The sequence below is a fragment of the Varanus komodoensis genome, unplaced genomic scaffold, assembly GCF_004798865.1.
Source record: "Varanus komodoensis strain SLA01 unplaced genomic scaffold, ASM479886v1 scaffold1, whole genome shotgun sequence".
In the NCBI taxonomy this organism is placed as follows: domain Eukaryota; kingdom Metazoa; phylum Chordata; class Lepidosauria; order Squamata; family Varanidae; genus Varanus; species Varanus komodoensis.
Genome location: NW_025335268.1, coordinates 79,638,740 through 79,650,958, shown reverse-complemented (window position 1 = coordinate 79,650,958; position 12,219 = coordinate 79,638,740). Strand labels below are relative to the sequence as shown.

General features: G+C 36.6%; 1 protein-coding gene across 3 annotated transcripts in view; it reads left to right on the top strand.

Annotated features, from left to right (window-relative positions):
• The window catches only part of WWC3 (WWC family member 3), a 67,978-nt gene extending 57,754 nt beyond the window's left edge, over positions 1 to 10,224 (top strand). For all 3 annotated transcript variants that reach the window (XM_044432369.1, XM_044432359.1, XM_044432349.1), the window contains exons 19-24: positions 891 to 1,047; positions 1,512 to 1,676; positions 2,672 to 2,764; positions 4,072 to 4,302; positions 6,057 to 6,184; positions 6,984 to 10,224. In XM_044432369.1, the coding sequence (XP_044288304.1) occupies positions 891 to 1,047; positions 1,512 to 1,676; positions 2,672 to 2,764; positions 4,072 to 4,302; positions 6,057 to 6,184; positions 6,984 to 7,050 (841 nt within the window). In that variant the 3' untranslated portion in view covers positions 7,051 to 10,224. The remainder of the gene's footprint in view (positions 1 to 890; positions 1,048 to 1,511; positions 1,677 to 2,671; positions 2,765 to 4,071; positions 4,303 to 6,056; positions 6,185 to 6,983) is intronic.
• The last annotated feature ends 1,995 nt before the right edge of the window (positions 10,225 to 12,219 follow it).

The window sequence follows — 12,219 nt, the reverse complement described above, 5'->3', positions numbered from 1 at the left end:
TTTTTCTATGCTAGTATCTGCTCACTCCTGATACATATGTACTGGAAAGTCATAGGAGAATCAGATACATTTAATTACCAGGATACATTTTTAATACCTGTCCAGTGTGATGTTATTGTGCCAGTACCTTGCCATCTGTCTTGGCTGCCAGTCCATTTCTGGGCTCAGTTCAACAACTTTTTTTTTAAATTTTAAGCCTTAAATGGCTTGGTGGTGGGTTACATAAAGGGACATCTCTCCACTGTTACATATTCAGATCCCAAGGACTTGCCCCAGTTGCTCCCGATAAAGCAATGCAGATAGCTGCAAGGTAGCTTCTTCTCTGTGGAAATCTTCCATTGAGGCTCACATGGCACCTACATTACAATCTTTTTTAGCTCTAGATAAAGGCATTTATGTTTATGGTGCTTTCTATTTATTTTGGTGCACTAGTTTTATATGCTGCATGTTTTTACTCCTTACTGCTGTTTTTATCTTGGTAATGTTATGTGATGCTCTTGCCACTGACATGGTTGGCACAACATGATGAGCAGCAGCAGGCAGAAGCACCACTTTATGTATCCTGCTTGGGGTTGTCACATTACACAAACCTGCAGAGTATGATCTGAGTGGTTAATTTTCACAGAACCCATATTCACCAGGTTTGTATGTCAATACAACCCCTGAGCAAGCTTGCCCCATGCAAAACAGCAGCTTTATACACCACCATGGGTCTCAGCCCCCCTGAGGGTAAAGACTCATTGTAGACTGTTAGGTTGTGCGGACTGGCCCATAGGTTAGTGATTTATATTTTGTTTTTGATTTATTGTACATCAACCATAAGATTCTGGTTATTAGTCTAAACTTTTAAGAGATAAGGTATAAAATAATTGTAAACATTTAATTCACAGGAGTTGGCAAGCAGAATCGGTTGACAGTGGATGTAGTAATTGCATGCAGATCAGTCCACACCCAGAATCCTATTGTGGCGAATCATTACGTGGCCATATGTATTCACCTCAGACAGATCAGTATACCCCTGGAAAAGTCCTGCCTCCCCCTATAAAGGCAAGTGGAGAAAAGTGTAATTTCTGCTATAGTTTTTTCTAATCCTTAAGTGAGCTAGGTCTGGGATATCTTCCAAGTCATGCACTCTTATTTTCTTCCCCCTTAGACCCTTGCCTTCAGTACTCTTGTTTGTCTTGCAATGGGACACAGCTTTGTCAGCCTATAGATCTTCTTGATTGTTCAGCTCTTAAACAGTCTGATCTCTTGGGGGAATTCTTGCTTTCTCAACTTCTGATATTCTGGTAACATTTTTCATAGGTCCATGTTATATTTATAGAAACTTTTTGATGTCTGGCTGAAGATTTTCAACTTGCTATAATGGAGATTACTTCATTTGAAAAATTTGGTTTTATAATTACTATATCGCTACAGAATGGTTATATATTCTGTTAATTCCAGAGTTATTGTGCTTTTTTTTATGGAAGTAAGCACTGTAAATCATGAGACTTTGATTCTTTTTGAAGGTGGATAAGGAGACTAATACAGAAGATCTTTTCCCAGAAAAAGCAGTTTTGCTTCATAAAAACCGAACTGGCCGTCGATCCCGAGGGTCTGCCTTTGTTCGTAGTAGTACAATTGTTCGTTCACAGACATTCTCACCTGGTGCCCGAAGTCAGTATGTTTGTCGAGTGAGTAGAAATTCTTACTGAATGATTGGCCTGGAACAGTGACTTATCTTAAATTATATTAAAAATACCTTATGTTGTAATATACCTTAGCACTAAAACTGCTTGTATGCATTTTCAAGTTCAGTTTCTAGCATCCTCTATTCAAACCTCCAAGGTAACAAAGCTGGGAGAAAACCAAAAAAGAAAAGCACATGTTCCTGAGACTCAGTGCTCTGTTCAAGACTGTCAATGTCTCTGTGATTGAATCATAAAAAAAAAAAATGTTTAGCTGAAGGCTACCACTATATTCATTACATTTGCTACAGATTCAAGTATGCTATAGAATAGTCTTCCACAACTTGTATTCTCCAGATGTGCTGGGCTACAGCACCCACCATCTTCAGGCAGTAGCCAAGTTAAGGAAGGCTGATAATAGAAGTAGGAAAAAATTCATGCTGTCAGAATGTTGCATCTCATGCTCCATTCCCCAGTGTGCACATATGCCTCCTTGTCTAGGGATCAAAAAGCCATCTGCCTATACAGACACCGGTTTTCCCTGAATACATTTAAAGACTACAGTCAACCGCATTGCTGTCTTCCACTAACAATTGCTTATCCACATGAATTTTTAATGGGAAGGATCATTGCAGTCTGCTTTTGGACATGCCCATGTCATTAGTCTCCTAGAACATTTTCTGCCAAATGTCCCTGTACCTGAGCATGATTATGAAGAAAGAGGTGCTTCTGAAGGCATTTTTTAAATCACTCTTTCAATAATATTTCTAATGGTTTTGAAGAAGACTCCTAAACCCTGGGATCCTAACAGACTAACTCCAAAAATAACTCATTTGAATTAATATAAATATTATATATCTGACTTTTTCTCCAACTGAGACCAAGATGTCATATATAATTGTCTTCTCCATGTTATCTCATGGCAATTGTCTTAAAATTGTGTTTTATTAATTTTAATTATATAGTATCAGTTACTGTTTTTATATCTTTTTTTCTGTTAGCTGTATCGTAGTGATAGTGACAGTTCTACTCTGCCAAGAAAGTCACCCTTCATCCGAAATACTTTGGAAAGACGTACACTGCGTTACAAGCAGGTATAAATACGAGAGTAAACTGTAGAACATTTATACTTTGCATTGCTTTGATATTTTTATACATGGAAATTAGATTTTGACATTGTTAGAACACCATTAAAATGTTTGGTATAGCAATGTAACAAGTGTGTGGGTTATATTCATGCAATGCAGCCAGTGTTACAAAAAGGGACTGAATATTAGTTCAATTTTGAGTTGATTAATTTAGCCCGTCTTGGTGGCTGGATAATGTTTTGATTGGTTTTGGTGACATTTCTGTAATTAGCTGCCTAGCACTTTAATTCTTGATTCTTCTATAAAGACTTCTTTTGAAAGGCAACACATCATCTACATAAAGCAGGGATGTTTTGGGGCAGTCCAGGGTCAGATTTCCAGACATCTACATTCCCACCCAAAACTGGAATGCATTCATGACCAGTGTTACTACACAATTCAGCATCAGCAACGACTTTTTAAAGTTCTGCAGTGGATTGCCATCAACTTTCACCAGCGAGCCAACTATATTTGCTAGTGCCACAGCACAAAAAGGAGAGATTTTCCTGTATCATTCTTTGATATAGAGGAATAAAATTCAAAATCTTTGAGCTAAATTTCATCTTTTTAAAGTATCAGATTAGAATGGCTAAGATCCATTAATATGAAGAGTTTACCTAACAGTTTGTAAACCCTGCTTTGCCTAGACCAGGGGTGAGCAACTTGAGGCCCTGCAGATGTCAAGGTCTACATCTCTCATCAGCCCTATCCAGCATAGTCAGTCATGAGGGATAATGGTAAATCTAGCTCTCCAGATATTTTGTCCTACAAATCGCCCACCCTGGTGTAGACAATGGATGTTTTTTGTTCTCTTCCCCACTTCCCTCTTTTATGAATGCCTTATTTCATTCCATAGTTCATTAAACAATGGTTTGGCATTACCAGCACAACAGTGATTAAATAACATTTGATAATTTTACCCATTTTTTGTGAAACCGTGGAAATCCTTGTTAGTTAGAATTGTGTTTGATGTGTGCCAATGAAACCTGATTGAAGAGGATTTGGCAGGAAGGGAATTCTCCTGTAAATGAAGATATGTGCCAACTCATGCTTTTGCAAATCATTGTTCAAATGTCTCCCATTACAATTTTGCTGTATATCTGCATCAGGTAAACTGACCTTAATTTATTTCCTTCTGTTTCACTATTTCAGGTACCTTTCAAGCATATGATAGCACCATACTTTATTGAAGGGGGTAGGGTTTGTATTTGCTATTTGTTCATCTTGCTTTACAGCATTTGAGATATTACCGTATTTTTGTATTATTATTGTAGCAATCATGTAGATCATCTTTAGCTGACCTTATGGAAAGGACATCACTAGACCTGGAGCTGGATCTCCAGGCATCCAGGACACGGCAGAGACACTTGAATGAGGAATTGTCTATTCTGAGAGAGTTGCGGCAGCGCCTGGAGGATGCTCAGCTAACGGGTCAAACAGATCTGCCTCATTGGGTCCTTCGGGATGATCGATTCCGAAATTTGCTGAAGGAGGCAGAAAGGCAGGTATGGTATTAAGAGATGTGCAGAAGAATGCATTTAGAAGTAGTACATTATGCATAAATGGTGATATAAAGGAATAAGTTTTAAATGTTAACTCTTCTCAATATATCTCTCTTGTATTAAGATATGTGTAGAGAGAGTATTACTGTTTGTTTTATCTTGTTCTCTCTTGGATACTTTGAAGTATGATTCTTCTACCCATTAAGGGTAAATAGGGTTTAAGTTGACTGAAAAGCCATTCAAATGAAGAGTTTTGTTCTTTCCATAGTTTCCTATAAGGTTCTGGGAGAGTTTATTGAGGACATAGTTGAAGGTTCTTTCAGTCTTAGAAGTCATAAGCAGTTCAGTGTTTTCATGTATTCCTAACTAGTTCAAATCCTGGTTCAGGGTTCCCCTAAACTCGTTAATGCCGATTACTTAAGTCTTCTGCAGTGACAGGAGTTTAGAGCTACATTAAGCAATGTGGCATGCCGCTTTAGCACATAGGACTTAACTATGACTGCCTCTCTTTTATGATATCAACTTTGTCTCTTATACACGGACTATAAGAAATCCCTTCAACAGAAATCTCTGTTGAATTCTGAGCTCTTGGAGGGGTAGGAACCAGCTTTAACATAGAAGTGCATAGGCATTTATCATATGCTTGCCGGTATATGTACTAACCATGCTTACTGTCAGTAATTTGTTATCTGTGTTCATGCAAAAAGCAGAGCATAACATTTGCATGGATTTCTGAACATTTCAATCACTCAGACTGCTGTTTTGCAAGCAACTGGTGCTCTCAGCATTAGAACTGTTACATTTCCTTTCTTCTGCCCAAGGTCCACTCATCAAGAAGTTGCTACAAAACTACTGATATGTCAGATTTGGTTTCAGTCTGTGTATAAAGTTATTTTTGAAAAGATTCCCTTGGTAATTTGCACACTGGGATCACTGGGGAAGAAGTAAATATTACTGATTCAGTATTGACTTTTCTGACAGTACTTTTATTTTTCCTAAATTTACTTACAGTGGTCATTCTTAATGATCTAGTAAGAAAGACCAGTATTGGAGTCATGTGCATGACCTCCCTGATTATCATGCTGCCAGACTCTTACCTAGTTTAAACTTTTCAGAGACTGTTTTTCAGCAGGAGTTTTGTATTTTGCATTCTGTAGATTATGAATCTGCTCTCATTAATATAGTCATACATGTTTGAGCTATGACAAATTTTATATTTGTTCTGGCCTCAGCTAAGTGATATCTTTGCCTAAGGTCTGAAGCTTAGTTAATGAATCAGGTATCTAGAGCAGCCTTTGCAACCAGGCAACTCAATGTTTTGGCCTGACCATGCTTGACTGTCAGCTTGACTGTTGTTCAATCCTCATCGACCTGTTTTCCTCCCAGTGTTTTGGTATACAACTCCGATCCTCTCTGGCTAAAAAATCTCTTTTTATAGAGATGCTGGGACATGGGAGGGGTTCCCACCAAAATGCTCTTAGCTATCTCCTTGGTAATGGGCTCCACACAGCTGCAGAGCCCATATTTGTGAATGCACAGATGACCACTTGAAGAACGACTGTTACAAATAAGCAACCTGTTACTGAGGGCATTTACTTCCACCTAAACCCCATCAAGAAATATGTTTAGCCCTGCTTTTGAAGAAAGTTGGATAAATAACCTATGTGAGGATGGCTCTATATTCACTGGAAGAAAGGTAATAACACTTTCATTATAGCTGCAAGTCCAGTATTCTCCTTTTACTATTTCCTCTTTAGACAAGACAGACCAAATTTGAGTATCATCAAAAACAAGCAGCTGAAAAATTGCTTAAAAAAGCCTCCAAAGAAGTATACCAACTGCGTGGTCAAAACCAGAAGGAACCTATCCAGGTGCAGACCTTCCGGTAAGTAAATTTAAAATATTTTTTAAAATACGTATGTGAGGAATCCACAGTAACTGACTGAGTTCACACATCAGGCTGCAATCCCCTATCACCCTGTTTAGGGCTTGCTTATTTAAAATGGTGCCTGTATTTACCCAGTGCTCACTGCAGCTTATCATGAATTAAGTAAACCACAGTGTGTGAATCACATCACAGTAGCACACGTGTCAGTATTATATGTCCATACACAAGTCAGACACATATGCATTTAAATACATTTGTGCAGGCACACACATGGATACATTTAATTCATAAGGTTTTATAGGTGTTGTTTAACCCTTGAGCAACCCATAGTAGCCAGGTGCACATGAGATGCCGCAATTACCAATTGGAGCTTGTATATTCAAATGATAGCTGTTCTACTCTGGCATGTGCTGGCCATGTTGTGTGAACCAACCCAAATGGTTTGAAATATATGCTTTGGTATAAACAGGTTGCTTACAGGTACTTGAATCATATTAGCATTCACCCTCTCTCTCCATGTGACTTGTGTCATCATGTAGACAACAAACAGGTTATTTTTTTAGGGGAAAAATCCCTCTCAGTGAGGTCTGTGAAAGACTGAACCATTGTAGAAATCTTTTAAGAACATGCAGTTTGAACTACTAAAGGCTTTGCAGTTCACAAATGTTTAGTTAAGCAAATTCAGCTGTTTAGGTAACTTCATTTGTTAAAAGATTGAAGAGTACTCACAAGAGTTTAAAATTTAAGCCAACCAATATTTCAATATTTATACAGTATTTTTTCATATGAATGACAGGGAGAAGATGGCATTCTTTACAAGGCCAAGGATCAACATACCACCTCTGCCAGCTGATGATGTATGAATTGTTACTTTGTAAACATGAAGTATTTATCTGCCTCTTCCTATTTTAAAATGAAGTTATTAAACTAGTTAAGTTTATTTTTAAAAATCTTTGTGCAAAAAATATTAATATACACCTTTTGTAAAAAATAAACAAAAACATATATATAAATATATATACATATATATTTTATAATAGTGACCACAGCAAGGCTTGGTTTTTCCTTGTTGTGAAACTGACATCTCTGAAGACAACTTATTTTATATTAAAACAAATCAACTATCCTGTTAGAGCGTGTACAGGTTTTAGGCTGTTTTATTTGATTTAAAAGGCTGGAAGACAGAAACAAAGTGAGTTCAGGCAAATTCACTGTATTGTAATTTATTTATAGTAATTTGTTTTCCTTGAAGGAAAATATTTACTTTAAGATGTATTTTAAAAAACAGAAAATTTTGTTACTCAGTATTTGTCATACAGTAGAATGGAACCATTGAGCAGGTTTTGTTTCTGATAGCTGACATGAAAATAGTATGTTCTAAATTTGTCAGTTTTTTAATTAGCTTTATTGTCTGCATCTTATAATGTATTTTTGGCACTGTCTTGATATCAAAATATCACCTGCAATGTTTCTTTTTAAGAATCTATTAAAATGCCATTAAGCATCGCAGGGCACAACTGCATGTTCTTATTGTGCACTAGTAAATTCTTCTCACTTCGGTTGTGTCAAATATGTCTTATAATTTTTAAGTAGTTTTGTTTTGTTTTAACGAGGGAAAGAAGAAGGTGACATGTCTCTGTAGCTTTTCTTTTTTGGAAAGTGCTTGTGCGTTTCCTGTATCAGTAATGTACTATTTGAACAGTTCTACTATTTGTCTTTTCCATAATTGTTTAGGACCTCATTTAGGGAATCATCCCAACAAACACAGGACTCTGAGTTTCCTTAGATTTCCTCATAGATCTTGCATTCCAAACTTCAGTATCTTCAACAAACTGCATCTTAAAGTGTGTTTTAAAACACTTAAAACCATGGTGCATCCTGTGCTGGTCCTTGTGTCCAGCAAAGTGGGACATATATTGCATGGAGAGTAATTGCCATAGATTCAACACTTCACATAGCAAGCATCATAACCAAGATGTGAATGTTGGCAATAGTTAAAAAAAGGCTGTATCAACTCTGGACAATAGAAAAAAATCCAAGTTGTATACCTGCTAGAAACCTCTTCTCTTTCTGAGCCATTAACAGACAGCACCTCCATTGAGATATTCAGGTTTTTTGCTATCAATTTCCATAAAGCTTCCAACATTGTTTGCTTTAATTAAAACCCAGGAGTTTCAGGATTCCACATCTGCTGCTATGCAAAGTTTAATTATGTGGAATATTCTTTGCAATTTTACAAATATTCCTCAAAATGCTACTGTCCAAACAGTGGTATATTTGTGGTGCATTTTAATGCCTTGTTAAATCTTTAGTATAGTTCTTTCTTTTGGTTCTATTCATGTCCATTCTTTTTTCTTTAATATTGTTTGATTGCTCAAACTAAACTATGTTAAAATTTAATCCCAACTTCTGTAGTGTTGGCTGTCTCCTAAATATCAAGAAAGGTTTAATGTACATTTTCCCTTTTTCCAATGCTAAAGTTTTCTGCTGTTGAATAGTATTTTTCTCTCACATAGAACTGAGACTGTTGTACTGAGTGCATTTTCACTCTTGCTAGGACAGAAGAACATGCTAAAGTAGTTAGAGTTGTTTTAGAAAAATTATTCATTCTTCAAGTCATTCTTCAATGCATTCCATAGCATTGGAAGAAGTTCACTTGGGCTTTAGGGTAACTCGTAGTTTTTGTTAGTTAAAATCAGGCTGTCACCTTAAATTCCTGAAAGTACAACTTTGTGTCTTGAAAATGTATGAAAGAATTGTAATATTCTGTGAAGCTTTGGATACCCAAAGAAACCTGTCCTATAAAAGGTCAGCTACCCTTTTGGGACATTAATAAGTAGTCAAGACAATTTTTATATAGGATTCTGTCAAGTCAAACTTTGGTTTTACTTAAATAAAATCAGACTGTGCCTTAGGGAGACCTGATACCAAAGAAGGCTGTTAGGCTAGAAACAAGCTAACGTTCCCTATAGTATTTGGAACTCAAGCTTTGTGTTAAGATCATGAGAACACAATCATTAAGTTGTTTTTCATAATCTGCATCTTGAGGTAGTGATAAACTGCATATAGTGTAAATTATTAATTCCAGATTAAAGACTAACAGTGCAGGCCTGTGCATTTCTTCAAGTAATGCCCACTGAATTCAGTGATGTATCTGTACAAATATGGATAGGAATTCAAACTGTGCATGTTAAACTAATGTTTTGGAAGATCATGCTTCACCTGACAGATGTTGCAAGTTTTCCAGAGCTGGTGAAACTAAAAATAGGAATGTTTGGCATTATCAGCACTGACTGCTCTAAGAATATCTGCTGGGTGTATTAAAAAGTGTCCTGTGTCTACAAAAGTGATCCCAGAATACAAAAAAAAGTTAATAGGAAGAATATTGATATTGATGCCTAAAGGAAAATCATCTGGCAATTGCTCTAGTAGTTCAGTACTTAGGAAGACTCCGAGTTAGTCGCTTATATGGTTTTTTAAAGTGTCAGTATTTTCCAACCATTATCTGGGGATGGCCTAGAACTGCTGCATTTTATTCCTATATGATTCATTTGGGTTACAATTCGGCAGCTGTAGTCCTCTTTCCAAAAGGTTGTAGACATAGATTCACATTTCTTTTCAATGTGAAAAAGGATTATTGTTTATGCAGAACATTTTCCACTGCCTTTTGTGTACACTAATTGTGATAAAGAGCAATCAGTTCAAAACGATTTTGCCTCCTATAATGACAAATCATGATCTATTTTTGTTTGTGAATGCCAATTTTGTATTCCATAAATGATAACTGGTGCATTGGAATATAAAAAAAGTTTTGAGGGCTCCTTGATAAAAATATATTCCTGAGTTATAGCCACTGTGCTGTATACCCAAAATTTTTAGGGAGAACAAGATTCTGACTGTCAAAATGAATACTATTTTGGTGTGTTAAAAAGTAATATGCTCTGCAGTATTCATATCTTGTGTTTGTCACAGTTTCCGAATGATTGTGTCATTTGTATTTGAAAAGTATTCTGCAAAATAAAGAAAAACTTGCCATACATACAGCTTTGTGTATCTATTTTACAGGTAAACACTCCTAAAATAAATTCTAGGATATGGTTAAACTGTTAAGAATGCTTAAAAATAATTTTAAAAGGTGACCCTATAAGAAATGTTATTTGTTGCAGATAGGCTACATTCTACAAGGTACAAGGTTTGGTTTTCAAGATGAGTTTTCTCCAAACTTTGGCACATTTGAGATATTTTTATGGCTATTGGTCATGTCTGTCACATCCAGTATGACAGTATCCATGCTATCATTTGCTTCACAATAGTTTCAAAAACAATGTTGTCTGTCCAGGTTGGGCAGGCCACTTCTACCCAATTTAGTAAAGAAGTTACAACAAGTAGAAAGAACGAATGCCAAGATGCCTGCCACCAGAAACTGGTTTCAGTGTTGATCTTATCAAGACAATGGGCAATAACCGATTGCATCTTTCTGCACTTAAGCAGAAGTAGCAGAGCTTCGCCAACTTTTTTCACTTGTATGTTATGCATATGCATCTGACAGTAGAAACCTAATATCCAGCCACTTATGTAATTGAACTTTTAGTTTTTTTCTCTTTTCTCTCTTTCTCTCTCTTCTCTTTCACATAGTTTCGAACCTAGCTACTGTTAGTGCAGTGCAGTGGAATAACACTGCTGGATACTATGTTATCTAACTAAGTGTTCAGGCAAAAGGACTATGATGCCAAAGACAATATCCTGACTGCCAACAATTCCATTTGCAATAGTATTTGCCTTTGAAATACCCAGATTCGTGACCAGCAGTGATCTCGTATGTGCGTGCATGCATGTATTACCCTTATTTATGTCTAAGCCACAAGAGTGTGCAGAGGTCTCTTCTCAGATAATGTTCATAATTGCTAAAATACATAGACGACAAAGGTTACTAGAAATTTCACTTGGTGGTGGTAGGCAAACTGCACTCTACCAGCTTCAACTACTTTCCTCTGCCTCTTTCTGAAATAGAAAGATAGTAATAATTGACTTGCTTTATGAAGATATATGAATCACAGCAATATGGGATACATGAAGATCCTCCCTTTTTGAGTATGGTAAAACTGTAAAGGTCCCTAGAATGATACTACATGACCAGCACATGAAGAACTTCTCAGATTTGAAATACAGAGGTCAAAAATTATGGCCAAATTTACTTTTTTAAGTTAGATAAAATCATGAAGGTTTATATAACATTACAAGGTGTATCTTCTTCTGCAGTGTGATTTCGTTAATATCTTAACTGGAATACTGCAAAGATTTTATCTCCTCTTATGTTTCCCTGTAAATGCATGAGGTTGCTTTTGCAGGTACAGAGAAATTATGCTACAAGAATCATTCTCAGTTTGGCAGATCTTTATTTTTTTTACCATGAATGGGGAGAAAATGCTACTTTTTGGGTGAAGGCTTCACAGTATGATATACTACACAGTCATTGATTGATTTATTTCATTTTTCTACCAAGCAATAGCTGAGACTCTCATCCATGAGCTCACTTGGCTGACATTGGCTCAGCCACTCACTCTAACCTCACAAAATTTGTGTGCAGCTGGAATGGAGCAAAGAGGATGCTGTGCGCTCCTGGGATGATATTTTAAGATGATGCAGCGTTCAGAGGCATTCAGAAATGCAGTTGGAAAGGATCTGTGTTTGACTCTCATTATCATAATTCCTCTATACTTGATAGGGTGTATTGAGCTTTACTCCAGAAAAGGGAAGATGCTTATCACCAAAGGATGAGTTGTATGGATACAGCAGGCAAATGAAAGTTGCTTGCCCACATGGTACAAAATTTATTCAGCTACTCTGATGATTGGGAGGGCAGAGCACTTGTTATATTTTCATATTTCCAGCTAAATATCAAGCAGCTTATACATATGCACAGGAAATGAGATCTTAGATCTGTCCTTGTCAAGCAGAAGTAGGCAGACAGACTGCTACTCCTGGGTGTAGTGTAAGTCCACTGTTCATAACAAAAACTAGGAAGGAAAAAC